This window comes from Rhinolophus sinicus, linkage group LG07 (assembly GCF_036562045.2).
Source record: "Rhinolophus sinicus isolate RSC01 linkage group LG07, ASM3656204v1, whole genome shotgun sequence".
In the NCBI taxonomy this organism is placed as follows: Eukaryota; Metazoa; Chordata; class Mammalia; order Chiroptera; family Rhinolophidae; genus Rhinolophus; species Rhinolophus sinicus.
In genome coordinates, this window is record NC_133757.1 from 22,548,760 (window position 1) to 22,561,740 (window position 12,981).

General features: G+C 41.1%; 1 protein-coding gene across 2 annotated transcripts in view; it reads left to right on the forward strand.

The window, feature by feature from the left end:
* Positions 1 to 12,981, forward strand: part of ARMH3 (armadillo like helical domain containing 3) — a 142,836-nt gene that overhangs the window by 20,394 nt on the left and 109,461 nt on the right. For both annotated transcript variants that reach the window (XR_002136765.2, XM_019724983.2), the window contains exons 6-11: positions 1,245 to 1,337; positions 2,125 to 2,199; positions 2,321 to 2,407; positions 6,879 to 6,935; positions 8,115 to 8,158; positions 9,801 to 9,861. Coding sequence is in view for 1 of the 2 variants with exons in the window: in XM_019724983.2 (XP_019580542.1) it covers positions 1,245 to 1,337; positions 2,125 to 2,199; positions 2,321 to 2,407; positions 6,879 to 6,935; positions 8,115 to 8,158; positions 9,801 to 9,861 (417 nt within the window). In the remaining variant the exon portion in view is untranslated. The remainder of the gene's footprint in view (positions 1 to 1,244; positions 1,338 to 2,124; positions 2,200 to 2,320; positions 2,408 to 6,878; positions 6,936 to 8,114; positions 8,159 to 9,800; positions 9,862 to 12,981) is intronic.

The window sequence follows — 12,981 nt, forward strand, 5'->3', positions numbered from 1 at the left end:
TAGTTAGTTTTATAAAACTTTCATGATCTGCTTCCTATTTATTTCTCTAGTCTCATCTCTCACCACTGTGCCTCACTCTTGATACTTCCATAATAACAAATGACTTGTATTTCAGTTCCATACACAGAGCCATTTCATGCCTCATGTGTCTTTGATCATGCCAACGCCTGTCTAGAATTCCTTTCCTCCTCAAGTTTTAATTAATTCCTACTGATTTTTCAAAATATAACCTACCCTTGAGGAGTCCTGGAATAGGAGATATCTGAGCTAGTTCTCTCCTTCCATGTATATTTCTGTCATAGTAACCATTAAATCAAAACTATTTATTTTTCTCTCCATTAGACTAAAAATATCTTGACAGAAAGGATCATTGCCTTATTTTTTTCTTGTATTTTTGAAATATTTAACATATAGTAGACCCTCACTACATGTTTGTTGAATTGAACTGACGTTGCTTATTTTGAACCTTCACTTGCCCTTTCTGCATGCTAAATCCTTATTCTCCATTCATTCTCTTCCTTCATTTAATGTAAAATATTTATTTTCTTCTTTCTTCTATTGTGGTACCTAAAGGTTTCATCTTTTGATTATTTTGGGTCTAACAGCTGATTGTTAATAAAAGTGATAAATTCCAGTCTCATTGTCTCGTAGAATTGACTGGATAGACACAAGCTAGCTTTGTTGGATAGTGCGGATGGCCGGCGATAGCCAGTAGTGATACTGTCTCGTTGTTTGTTCAGTGTGCCTGCATCAAGTGATAGGCTTTCTTTACAAATAATGAAACCTATCTAGTTATTGAACTATTGATTATTAACCTTGAACTTAACCATTTATTATTTTTAATGTATTTAATTGAATTTTATTTTATGTAATTAATTAGCTTATTTATTGTTTTTAATTTATATATTTATTATTAATTTAACCATTATTATTGACCTTTTAAAAATTTACTTCATTCTAATCTAAAGGTTTATATGAGGATGACAGGCTGCAAACATTCATTTGGTAGAATAGTGAATTTTGTTGTTCTGTGAAGTTGTTCTAAAGCATTTTCCTGAAAATAGCTAGACTTAGAAGTCTTCCTTTCTTTGTCTAATTTTGTAAGGCCTAGGCTTCATGGAATGATACGTTTGCTTCATTGTGTGTTATTCATATTACCCTGTGTAACATAACCCAGAATTGGACAAAGACACAGTGCAGATGTTACTTGATATGGTTTAACACTTAATGGTTCTCTTTCTCAGAACTTGATGGAGAGTTTGGATTCATTGCTTTGTGCAGAAGGTTCTGAAAGTCTGAAGAGTTTATGTCTGAAACTTCTCCTTTGCTTAGTGACTGTAAGTGACCCATCTGTATGTTTCTTTGTCAAGGGTATTAATTGACAACAGGGGCAAGCTTATTTAAATACTTGAGCCCAAAGTTAGAAAGGAGAAGAGAAAAAATTAATTCTCTACTGGGGCATTACATCACTCTGTTGTGTTTGAATATATAGAAGGATGTTAGTTGCATGGGCTTTCACTTCCTGGAAATTGCTCTTTGGAGAAACTGCTGGCATCTTAACCTGCAGGATATGTGATGTTTGTCACTCTAGAGGTACCACTCCTAGAGAGCTACTCTTTTTGGGTTGTCGGAGCTGCCCTTCTCACCAAGTCTCATTTGGAAACAATTTTTTTATTCTGAATATTTTTATTTGTTCTGACTTTGATTTTATAGCATGAAGCTGGCCTGTACCTTCTGGTGGGAGGAGAGTAGGGTACAGTTTATTTACTTCAGGTGGTTCTCTTTCCCTGCCATGACTTGAAGACTGCTGGATCATAAATTTCTTCCTGTGCATATGAGGAATGAAACCCAAGAAACTGTTAAGCAAATGCTTGTGTGAGGGTATGAGAGAAACAAGGAGAAGTTCAAAGATTTAGGGAGTTTTAATTTGCTAATTTCCTACCCAACTAGGGTCTGTCTATTTAGGCTCTGGAGGCTTTGGGGGAGCTTATGAAAGGTCTACTTAAGTATCTAGTAGAATGTTTTAACATTTCTGTTTCTCTTAGATGCTAGGGGAGGAGATACATATATAAGATATCAGAGTGCTTTGGTGTAGACTTTTAAAAAGCTTTTTATTGCATCCAGGTGACAGATAACATCAGCCAGAACACTATTTTGGAGTATGTAATGATCAACAGCATATTTGAAGCAATTTTACAGGTTGGTGAATTCCCTTGTCACCCTTTTCTCTTTTGGGTAAACCACCTCCTAATATCTTCGCTGTGTGTGTTCCTAGGAACTAGGAGTTAGCACTCTCATGCATTTCTGGTTCTTGTTACAGATACTCTCCCACCCGCCAAGTCGCAGGGAGCATGGATATGATGCTGTAGTCCTCTTGGCTTTGCTGGTGAACTACAGAAAATATGAGGTAAGTGGGCCCTTTAATGGATAGTTATCTTTCTATAATCTTCCTAAATGTGGCCACTCCTAGAGGACTTTGCTTAATGTAGAAGACATGTTCTTGATAAACGGTATATAGATTAATTTTGATAAACTAAAATTTAAAAGTTCTATATTAAATGCATAGGGCAGAGGATATACCTGTTTAAAAGGAGTCCTGTGGTACAACTTCTAATAAAGTGAGTAAATATCCCTAGTGTAGTGGTTTTCAAACCCAGCTTATCATTAGAATCATCTAGGAAAGTTTTAGAAAGAAGAAGTTTCTAGGCTTTACTCTCAATACACTGAATCAGAATCTTGAGGGTGGGTCCTGAGAATCTGTGTTTTTTATTTGGATCTTCTATTGAATATGATGATTAGCTAGAATTGGGAACCACTGATCTAATGCATCTATTTTGAAAGATTGGATGATTATATATTGGATTTCCTTAATACAATCCACTTGTGTAAGTATCACTGTTGGCCTGGGAACTCTTTCGGATTTTAATGGAAATTGAAGACAGAACCTTATACATATTAATTCTGGAGTTCTTTTTGTCCCTGAATTAATTGGGGACCAATTTATGTATAGGTTTTCGTCCTTTTCAATCTTTATTTTTTTTAATTTAAGTGTGTTTTTCCAGGACCCATCAGCCAAGTCAAGTAGTTGTTTCAATCTAGTTGTGAAGGGCGCATCTCACAGTGGCTGATGTGGGAATGAACTAGCAACCTTGTTGTTAAGAGCACTGTGCTCTAACCAACTGAGCTAACCGGCCACCCCCAGATTTATAGGTTTTTAAGATGAACAACACTCAGAGATTTCTACTTGGGTTGGTGCATCTACTTGATTCCCCCACAAAGGCAGAAGAATACATAGAAAAGGAAGCAGGGGGCACTTAGGGAAGACTGGAGCCTCGTTGGGGATAGCTTCGGAGGAATAGGGAGCATTTGGTACTGAGTCCTGGACTATAGGAGTACTTGACCAAACCCAGAAGTCAGGAGCTATAGTGAGGCAACCTGAGTTTCTTCCCTTGACAAGTAAGCAGTGCTATGAGAAGTGGGGCAGCTGGAGGGAGGATTGTCATTTCTGAACTTCTGGATCTTTACTTAATGATGTTTGATATGATTCCTGGCCAGGTCAAAAGTGATGGGTAACAAAATCTGGTGCTTATTCTTATAAAGAAGGGTATGGAAGAAGGGGAGGCTGTGAGAAAGGAACACTAAAAGAGGAACTGGAATATATGGAGCAATGTTAATGTGTTGTAAATCCCAGGAGCTGATTACTTTCATTGTCTTGGAGGAACTGACGAATGATGTGTAGAGCTACTACCGTGTTTCCCCGAAAATAAGGCCTAGCCGGACAATCAGCTCTAATGCGCCTTTTGGAGCAAAAATTAATATAAGGCTCGGTCTTGCATTAGAGCTGATTGTCCGGCTAGGTCTTATCTTTGGGGTAACATGGTAATAAATATGTAATTTATCACCAACACCTGTTTTACTGGTGATCTGGGGGAGTGGGCATGATAGCCATTTTGATCTCTGTCATGTGTATTAGCCTCTAGGGCCTGTTACAACAGCAAAAAAAAAAAAGGCTGAGGAAAAATGCTGAAGATAGTTACAGAGAGTTGAATTATATGTGCTAGGAAAGCACCATCATTAATGAATATTTTCAGAACATTCTGCTGGATGCAGGCCACTCTGCTGGATGGAGGCAATGGCTTGGCTTCTTTAAGTGTAAACTGAACCCTGGCCCAGCCCAGTAGGGCTTTCTGACATGTCAGCTGGAAAAATGGGACATGACCAAGGAATTGGAGAAAATCATATTTCTGGAGTGAGGCATGCATCTCTTAGTCTGTCAGAAACCCCAGAAGAATTAATATAGTAGGCAAGGGCAAGTTGGTGGACAGAATTTATCTGGGCTTTGCAGCTTTTGATAGAAGTCACTCCCCAGAAATCATTAAGGAAGCCCTGGTGACCATGGAATAGGAAGGTTTTTGACAGGAGCATGAGGAATTCCGGATGAACATAGCAAAACCAAAAGCTGGTGCAATTTTATGCAAACTAGTATGAGAGGGCGTGTACTGGGAAGAACAGCATTCTCGTTACTACCACAATCAATTCCATGACCAGTGGCGTAAGTTGAAACCTTTCTAGAAAGATGCAGCGGGTACCAGAGAGGTGGGTGCCCAGCTAAACACAAAGAAGGTGAGTAACTTGAGTGAAAGTGATGGAAAAGATGTCATGCAGTAAATGTAAATAGTTCTTCCTCATTTCAAATAATGCATTCCATTTTAGTCATTTCATCTAAAGAGAGAGGAGGCAAAAAAAAAAAAAAGTCTAGGGAAGTGCAATGAAAAGTAGTAGGTAGGGTATGCTTTAGATCAAATAAAGGCAGGACCCTGGGACTCTGTCCCCACAACCCTGTTAGCGTGAGCCCCTGAAGGTGCACTGAGTTTGTAGGTAATTCTGTTTAGTGGATGAAAAGTAGATTGGCCCCAGTTTTAAAACGTGACCAGCACAACAGGTGCATAGTGTTAAGGAGAATTGGTGTCTGGCAGAATAGAAATTTTCACAGCATTAATATCCTGGCCTTCTACGTTAGCCACGTCTCCTGAGATGAAGTGACTCAGTCTCCAAATGCTGCCCTGAACATGACATTTCCCAGAAATTATAAAATTGTTTATTATGTCTAGTTGCAAGTTGTCCCTTTTCTTTCCCTCTCTTTCTTTTTTTCTTCCCTAAAGAGCTTCCCTTAAATGTGATAAAATGGTCAAAGGAGAAAAAATATGGTTAGCAATCATTGAGTCCTTACCATGTGCCAGATACTATGCTAAGGATCTTACATGTCTTACTTTATTTAAGTCTCATGGTAACCCCAGGGAATAAAATATTATCCCCATTTTCCAGATGAGATATTGAGCTTAGGTTAATGTGCCTAACTTGTCATAATTAATGAGTAGAGATGCTAGACTTCAAACCCTTGCTTTTAGCCACCTTGCCTTTTCCCCAACTGCTGTTAAAGCATAGCTATTCTTGGTAACCAGATGATCTTTATTATGACCAAAAACAGTGTACTTTAGGGAAGGTGAGTAACTAGGACTTTTCAAAACTTACGCCAAGGAAAGTGGCCTTCTCCTTCTAGTGTTGTTTTCATCATAGTGGCATCTCTAGGTCAGCCAGTTGCTGATTTTCTTTTACAGGGATCCACTTGCATTGGATCTTGTCTGAAGTCTGTAGCACCAGCAGAATTTGACTGTTGGTTTCAGGAAGAATGTTGAGAACTTTCCTCTGTTAGATCAAGTGACAAATGGAGTGGGTTTTACCTCCTTGAGTTGTGTTGTCGAAAACCTTATAAACATTTGGCCTGTTAAGAAAGCAAAGAGGTCTCTTTCTCCATTCCCAATTGACATTTCAAAGATCCCCTCAGAAACTTGATTAAATAAGGTCTATGTGGGGGGGTTAGCCTTCCAATTGGGTTTCCAAGTTTCTCAGTAATGAGTTTTCTTGGTTGCTGTAAAAACTGCCAATCTGAGAACTATTGTTCTTTGCTTTCCTTGGGTTAGAATTGGTGCCTGTTCTGCATGAGGTCTTTCCTCACATCCCATGGGTGGGATGTTTTCAAGGTGAACAGGTCATTGATTCTCATGCCACCAGTAGGAGATGGCCCACATGCTTAATGAGTTTAAATATATGTTCATTTCCATATGCTGCCCAGCTGAGATTGGGTCTGGAAAAACTCAAGAAATCTTCCAATGCTATAAGTGATGGGACAATCATTAAATCCCAGTGTCCTGACCAGATTGTAGTTTGGATAATTACATCCTTTTTTTTCAGTTCCCCTGCAGTGTTATTTGGGTATTGGATCCATAAATGGCCTCTCTGGCTGTTAAACAGCTGCCACTTTCCACCCCCAAGGTGGCTTTGTGTTCCGGGTGGGTGAATCAGTCCTTGCATATCGTTTGTGGAACGGTTAGAGAGCCTTTGGGGTGAGAATATCAGCTAGCAACTTATAAATTTGTGCCTTATGGCAAAGAAGCTTTTATGTCTCCCAAAAGATAGTTGTCCCTATGGATTCAGTAAATTATTGGCAGGATAGTATAACTCAGTCTTCTCTTCTGAGGTGAAAATGTTCTCAGTGAGTTTGTGGAATGTTCACTTACAAACAGGAGGGAAAGATGGGAGAAGTGGTGGACCTAGGCCTGAGATGATTCAGCCTAGAGGAAAATGCAGGTAGAACAGAATGTGTGTGTGTGTGTGTGTGTGTGTGTGTGTGTGTGCTTGGTGAATGCCCATTTACACTGAGAAATTTACTGGAAATGGGAGAGTCAGATGACACGATGGGCCTGTATAGTAGGAATATCGATACAGAGCTTATAGATGCATTTTTGTTAACACTTTGTTAAATAGTTACTGGGTTCTAAAGTAGGTCACACTCATCTTGAATCTCTTTTCTTCAACAGTCTGTGAATCCTTATATTGTGAAGCTGTCTATTGTGGATGATGAGGCCACGCTCAATGTGAGTACCTGGATCTTTGTGTGTTGTTTTAATGACTTGCATTCAGTGAACTTATTTTCAGTGGATATTTAGAACAGAGAGCAGAGAGCTATTGTGTTAATTTCATCTGGCTATGAAGAGGGAATTGGTGTTTCTTTTTAGAGCATTAGTGCAGCTATCTTATTGTATTCTGTCTTCTCGTCATGGAAGGAAGATTTGAGGGGACATTTGCTTGCTAATCGTTAAAATAGTTGGTTATATTTCATGTCCTAGTGGGCTGAGGTTGACTGTCCCACAGAGTCAGTAAGTTAAATTTCCAAGAATAGGAAGATATAGATGGTATATCAAGTCACCGTGATGTACTTTAAATATATTACAATTTTATATGTCAATTATATCCCAATAAAGCTGAAATAAAAAAAAAAGGTTAGGTGACCAAATGTTGGGAGATTCCTCATTGTAGAACTAGCCAGATAGTATTTATAGCCTGACTTGGTAAAGCTGAAACATGGACCATGATATATATCTGTTACAGTATGTCCTTCAAAGTTTCGGAAATAACATCTGATCTTTGAATATAGGGAGGAGGAAGATGACTAGGTGTCTAGCTTTATACTCTTTCTGTCTTGCCCTTTTCATTCTTCTAATTTCCTTAAGGAATAGAGAAGCACACTTGATTCCCCTTGTGGCCTTACTTGATCTTTGTGTTGTACTTAGCAGATTCTGGAGGGAAAGTTGATAAGTCACTTTAACATTTATTGGATGGTTCTTCCCATTACACTCCTGTTTTTCTGTGGCCTGAGAGAGAGGGCCTTGTCTGTATGCACCTTCTTTCAGTATGGGACTCATTGTCACTTTCACTGTGGTTGTTTTAGAGACATATGAGAGTTTGAAGATTCTGACTCAGTCTTCTGAGGTGAAAATGATCTCAGTGAAATTGTCAGTGATCTGGGCTGGTCTGTTTCCCCCCAGTACTCTTTTAAGTAACAGTAAGTAAGATAATTAGACCAGAAAAATCTCCCCAAAGAAGTTCCTTTAGATGCTGTGAGAATGACTCTCAGAATTTCTGTCTTTGTTGCTAAGTTTCAGGTAGAACTTCTTGGGTTTGGACCATAGGGGTGTAATTAGTGTTTTCCCTGGCCTCATCATAGCATCCTCACCAGCCCCTTATTTCACCTGTGCTATCTTTTTTCTTTCTAGGGAATGGGGCTTGTGATTGCTCAGGCTTTATCTGAGTATAACAGGTAAGTCCACCTTTCTAGAAGAGAAGGGTGTAATTTTCACTTGAATTGGTTGAGCAGGAAACAGGTTTGTTAGAGTCTTAGGTGAACTTCCCCTAACCTATCGCAGAAGAGAATTCAGAGGTACAGCTGCTGGCGGATGTATTTGCTCTAGCAGGGCTTGATGGCTTTAGCAAGGTTGTTTATAATACCGGGAGAAGTAGCCATCAGGTTAGTGTCCATCTCTTCTTTAAACAGTTAGGCACGTTGTTTTGCAACCTTTGGTATTTTATTGCAGAACATTTTAAGTAGTATTCCAGCCACAAACAGTCTCTTCCATTTAGCCCAGTTGTAATGCGGCATCTCTGGTCCCGCTCCCCACTTAAGAATGCAGGATATGGCGAGGCCAAAACGGAACACCAACGGAGCCATGGACGGGGGGTTCATACCACTATAGTCTCGCTGGCGGCTGGATTGGAGACATAGGAGGCAGGAGCCACACAACGCACAATCTGCCCTCTGCTTCTCTGCCAAGCAACCGAGCAGCACAGCCACAGCAGTTATATTAGTGGCTAATGGCTGACCAGTAATAGCGGATGGCCAACTAGTCACAGCTGATGGCCATCTGATTACAGCGGATGGCCATCAGCTGTTACCGGTTATCCACTAGCCACTAATATAACTGCGTGGCTGTGCTGGTTGGTTGGCTGGCAGAGAAGCAGACAACGGGTTGCGCATCATGTGGAGCCTGCTTCCTGCGTCTCCAACCCAATCGCCAGCGAGACTATAGTGGCATGAACACCCCCCCACCCCCCCACCCCACCCCCACCCCCATCCATGGCTCCGTGGGTGTTCCGTTTTGGCCTCTCCATATCCTGCGTTCTTATGCGGGGAGCGGGACCAGAGACGCTGCATAACACCAGTATATCATAGAAATATAGTAGTCTATGTAAAAAAGGTTGTGAGGCACTGCTTTTTTATATGCTTAAAAAGAAAAAGGAGAAAACATATTGAATTAGCTGTAGTTTGCTTCTTTTTCATGAGAAATCAACTGCGATTTCCCAGAGTCCCTGTGTGTTCTGGGGACTCTCTTCATTGATGCTTGATTTGCTTCCTGCTGTGGATGGGGAAGGGTCTTATATTTCATTTCTGGTCAGAAAACCAGAAGTGTCCCTAATCCTGGCAAGGGCTAGGATCTTTCTTGCTCCTTTCCAGACTTTCCTCACACACAGTTGGGTGTTGAAATTCCAAATCTGTCCCATCTCCACAAATAGTTTACTTTTAGCTCACAGATTTCCCCTCTCCTTCCATCAAAAACAAACAAGATTTTCACTGTTACAGCCTTGAAGTAATTTCTGTCACACTTTTCAAGTAATTGGCTGTTTGGGAAATAACTGGATCAGCCATATGTTAGAACAGTTTCACACTTTTCCAGCTTGCTTTCTAAGTCTCTCCCAAAGTAGCCAGGCATTTTGGTACATAGTACCTCAAGAGCAGATGTGTGCCTCTTAGCTTGCAGGGGAAACTGCAGTGGCTAGACTGTCCATGCTTTTGTTTTCTGGAGTCAGAGAATTGTACAAGTGTCCTGCCCGATTACCTAGAATGCCAAGGATGAAGACATACTTGATAAATGATGCTCAAGTTGAATGTAGCTATTTTTGTGCAGGCAGTATAAAGACAAGGAAGAAGAGCACCAGAGCGGGTTTTTCTCTGCTTTAACAAATATGGTAAGTCCTCTTGTTTCTTTCTCACCTGCTCAGAAATGTAAGCGGTCTGCAGAGGTAGACACATCTGGACTCAGAAGTTCAGATGTTTGAGGTGATGGCATGATGAAGGAGGCTGCTCAGAGCAGGTTTTTTTTTTGTACACAGTTTGTGTGTGTGTGTGTGTGTGTGTGTGTGTGTGTGTGTGTGTGCTTTAACAGGACTTTATTGGGGAACAGTGTGTACTTCCAGGACTTTTTCTTTTTTTTCCAAGTCAAGTTGTCCTTTCAATCTCAGTTGTGAGAATGCCGTTTAGCTTCAAGTTGTTGTCCTTTCAGTCTTAGTTGTGGAGGGCGCAGCTCAGTTCCAGGTCCAGTTGCCGTTTTCTAGTTGCAGGGGGCACAACCCACCATCCCTTGTTGGGAGTGGAACTAGCAACCTTGTGGTTGAGAGGATGCGCTCCAACCAACTGAGCCATCCGAGAGCTCAGCGGCAGCTCAGCTCAAGGCAACGTGTTCAATCTTAGTTGCAGGGGGTGGAGCCCACCATCCCTTGCAGGACTTAAGGAATTGAACTGGCAACCTTGTGGTTGAGAGCCCACTAGCCCATGTGGGAATTGAACTGGCAGCCTTTGGAGTTAGTAGCCCAGAGCTCCAACCGCCTGAGCCACTGGGCTGGCCCAGAGCAGGTTTTTTTGAAAGCTGTATATCTTTTAGTGATTTCTAAACCTAAGTGAGATAGGGGAAAGGAGAGCTTGGCTTTCTCTGGGGCAGATTTCTTTCCCCCCAAAATTAATTAATTCAGTTTTTAAAGGCTATAACGAATGTACATAAGCCAGACTTTTGCTTTCTAAAGAGTTGGCTCTGTTTGAGGACTTGACCCTCAGGAACACAGAATAAGAGGATTTAGATCTAAATCCAACCCTGCGTGTGCCTTGGCTATCTGCTATGGCCACTTGGTCCCTCATAGCTGGTCCTGGAGTCGAGGGATTGGTGCAGTGGATATGAGCCACTCCTCTAAGGGCCAAGAGGTCCATGGTCTAGGAAAGTGATTGGTCCAGTTTGCAAGACTGCTGCGCAAGGTTAGCATTATAGGCATTTTGGGCCAGATAATCTGGGACTGATTTTTTTGTTTGTTTTGTTTTTGCAACTTTTAGTTATATATGTATATTTAATTTATTGGGGTGACAATTGTTAGTAAAATTACATAGATTTCAGGTGTACAATTCTGTATCACATCATCTATAAATCCCACTGTGTGTTCACCACCCAGAGTCAGTTCTCCTTCCATCACTATATATTTGATCCTCCTTACCCTCATCTCCTGCCCCCCACCCCCCTGGGACTGATTTTTAAGAGATAAGTCTAGCAGGTCTTAAAATCTAGGCAGATTCAGAAAAATCTTTCTTCTCCAGCGTTAGTATTCAAGTAATCAGCCCCAGGGCAAGACAATTTTTTATTTTTTTTAATTAGCGTTTATTAGCTCTTTCTGGTTATAGAACTATTTGCTAATTGAAGGAAATTTGGAAAACAAGGAAAAGTTAAAAGAGAAAAATTCATCCATAATCTCATAATTCAGAAATAACTTCTGTTAAGATGTTGGTGTGTTTACTTCTAAGTCTCGTTTGTATCCAGGAAGACACACACAGATATACCCACACGCACATGTGTGGTTTTGTATCCTGCTTGTTTAATTCCCTATCATGCCCATCGTGAACATTTCTCCATGTCATTAAAATTCTTTAAATATTTCATTTTTAATGATTGTTTAAAACCTGTGGGGTTTCTTAAAGTTGTCGGCCGTGTGAGGCCTGTCCTATATATACCTGGGGCATATCTATCCCTCACTCGGGGCTCCTGCCCACTCCTGAACAGTGTAAATGTGTTCCTGGATCCTTGAGGCCGAGGCAGTCCTGGCCCCAGTGAGACAGGCAACAACCTTGGCTGGCAGCTCTGGGCCAAGCACACACAGCTCCAGTCTTGCCTAAACCCTTGTGACAGTTCCCTCATCTGTGAAGGGGATTCTCGCACCTACCTCCTAGGGCTTTGATAAGGATTAAACGAAGCCCCTGGAACCCAGAAGGCTACAATTATGCAGGCCAAACTATGCTTCAATCAGCTATTTTATTTCAAAGTCTGCCTTTCACACTCTGAGTGTTTCCTAATAAGTGATGTCTGTTGGAACCATCTGGGAATCTCTTAAAGCTGCTGATGCTCCCACCCTGAGACATTCAGATTTGGGGTACCGACTGCAACCTGGGCAAAGCTTCCGGGTGATTATAACATGCAGCAAAATTTGGAAACCACTGCCCCAAAACTATCCCCATTCTAGGCAGCAGTCATTGATGCCTGAAATTCTAAAGCCAATCCTTCTAGTTTTGTCGCTGAGTCTTGTTCAATGCCAATACCCTTGAGCAGGGCATGACAACCTTTAAGTTCATTGTAAGAAACAGCCATCTCTCTGCCCCCCCACAGGGCAATTTTCCCCCCTCCAATGCCTATGCATTTTTCCCTTTCTTTTTTCTGAGAGCTGACCCTCAGGAGGGACTTGATAAGCTCTTTAACTCTGAAGCATAAAATAAGTCTCTCAGAGGTCAGAGCAGTATGAGCGCTGTATTGGTGCTTGGTTAAATGAATTAGATGTAATTATATTGCTCAGGGATCTTTGTCTTTTGGCCAAGAGGAAAAAGTTTTGTACCAAACAAACGAAGCTCCAGCTGCATAGTTTTGGACATCAGTGAGCAGGTGGAAAGGGACTTTTAGGGGGATGGGCATCTTTCTCAGTGCCTCTGATTCACACATATTGGAAGCAACCTACTTTACGTACTTATTCAGCGGCCCTGCCTGGGATAACAGGCTAAAGATTTTGTGATCTGAAAGGTGGACAATAGGTCCACCTTCTGTGATTACTTCAAATGTCTCACAGAGACATTTCTGGTCTAAAACCCAAATATTCCCCCAAAGACAGATCTGTGTTGGATAAAATCAGCCTGCTTTCTGTGATGTTCTATGTGAATTAGTTTTTGATTTCAAATAAGCAACTTCCAGGAAAGATGGAGAGCGATGACGATGTCCAGGTTACCCTTTACTCGCTGTCAGTGGTTACTAAACTTACAGCTTGGAAAGGAGAACTGGACAAAAGTAC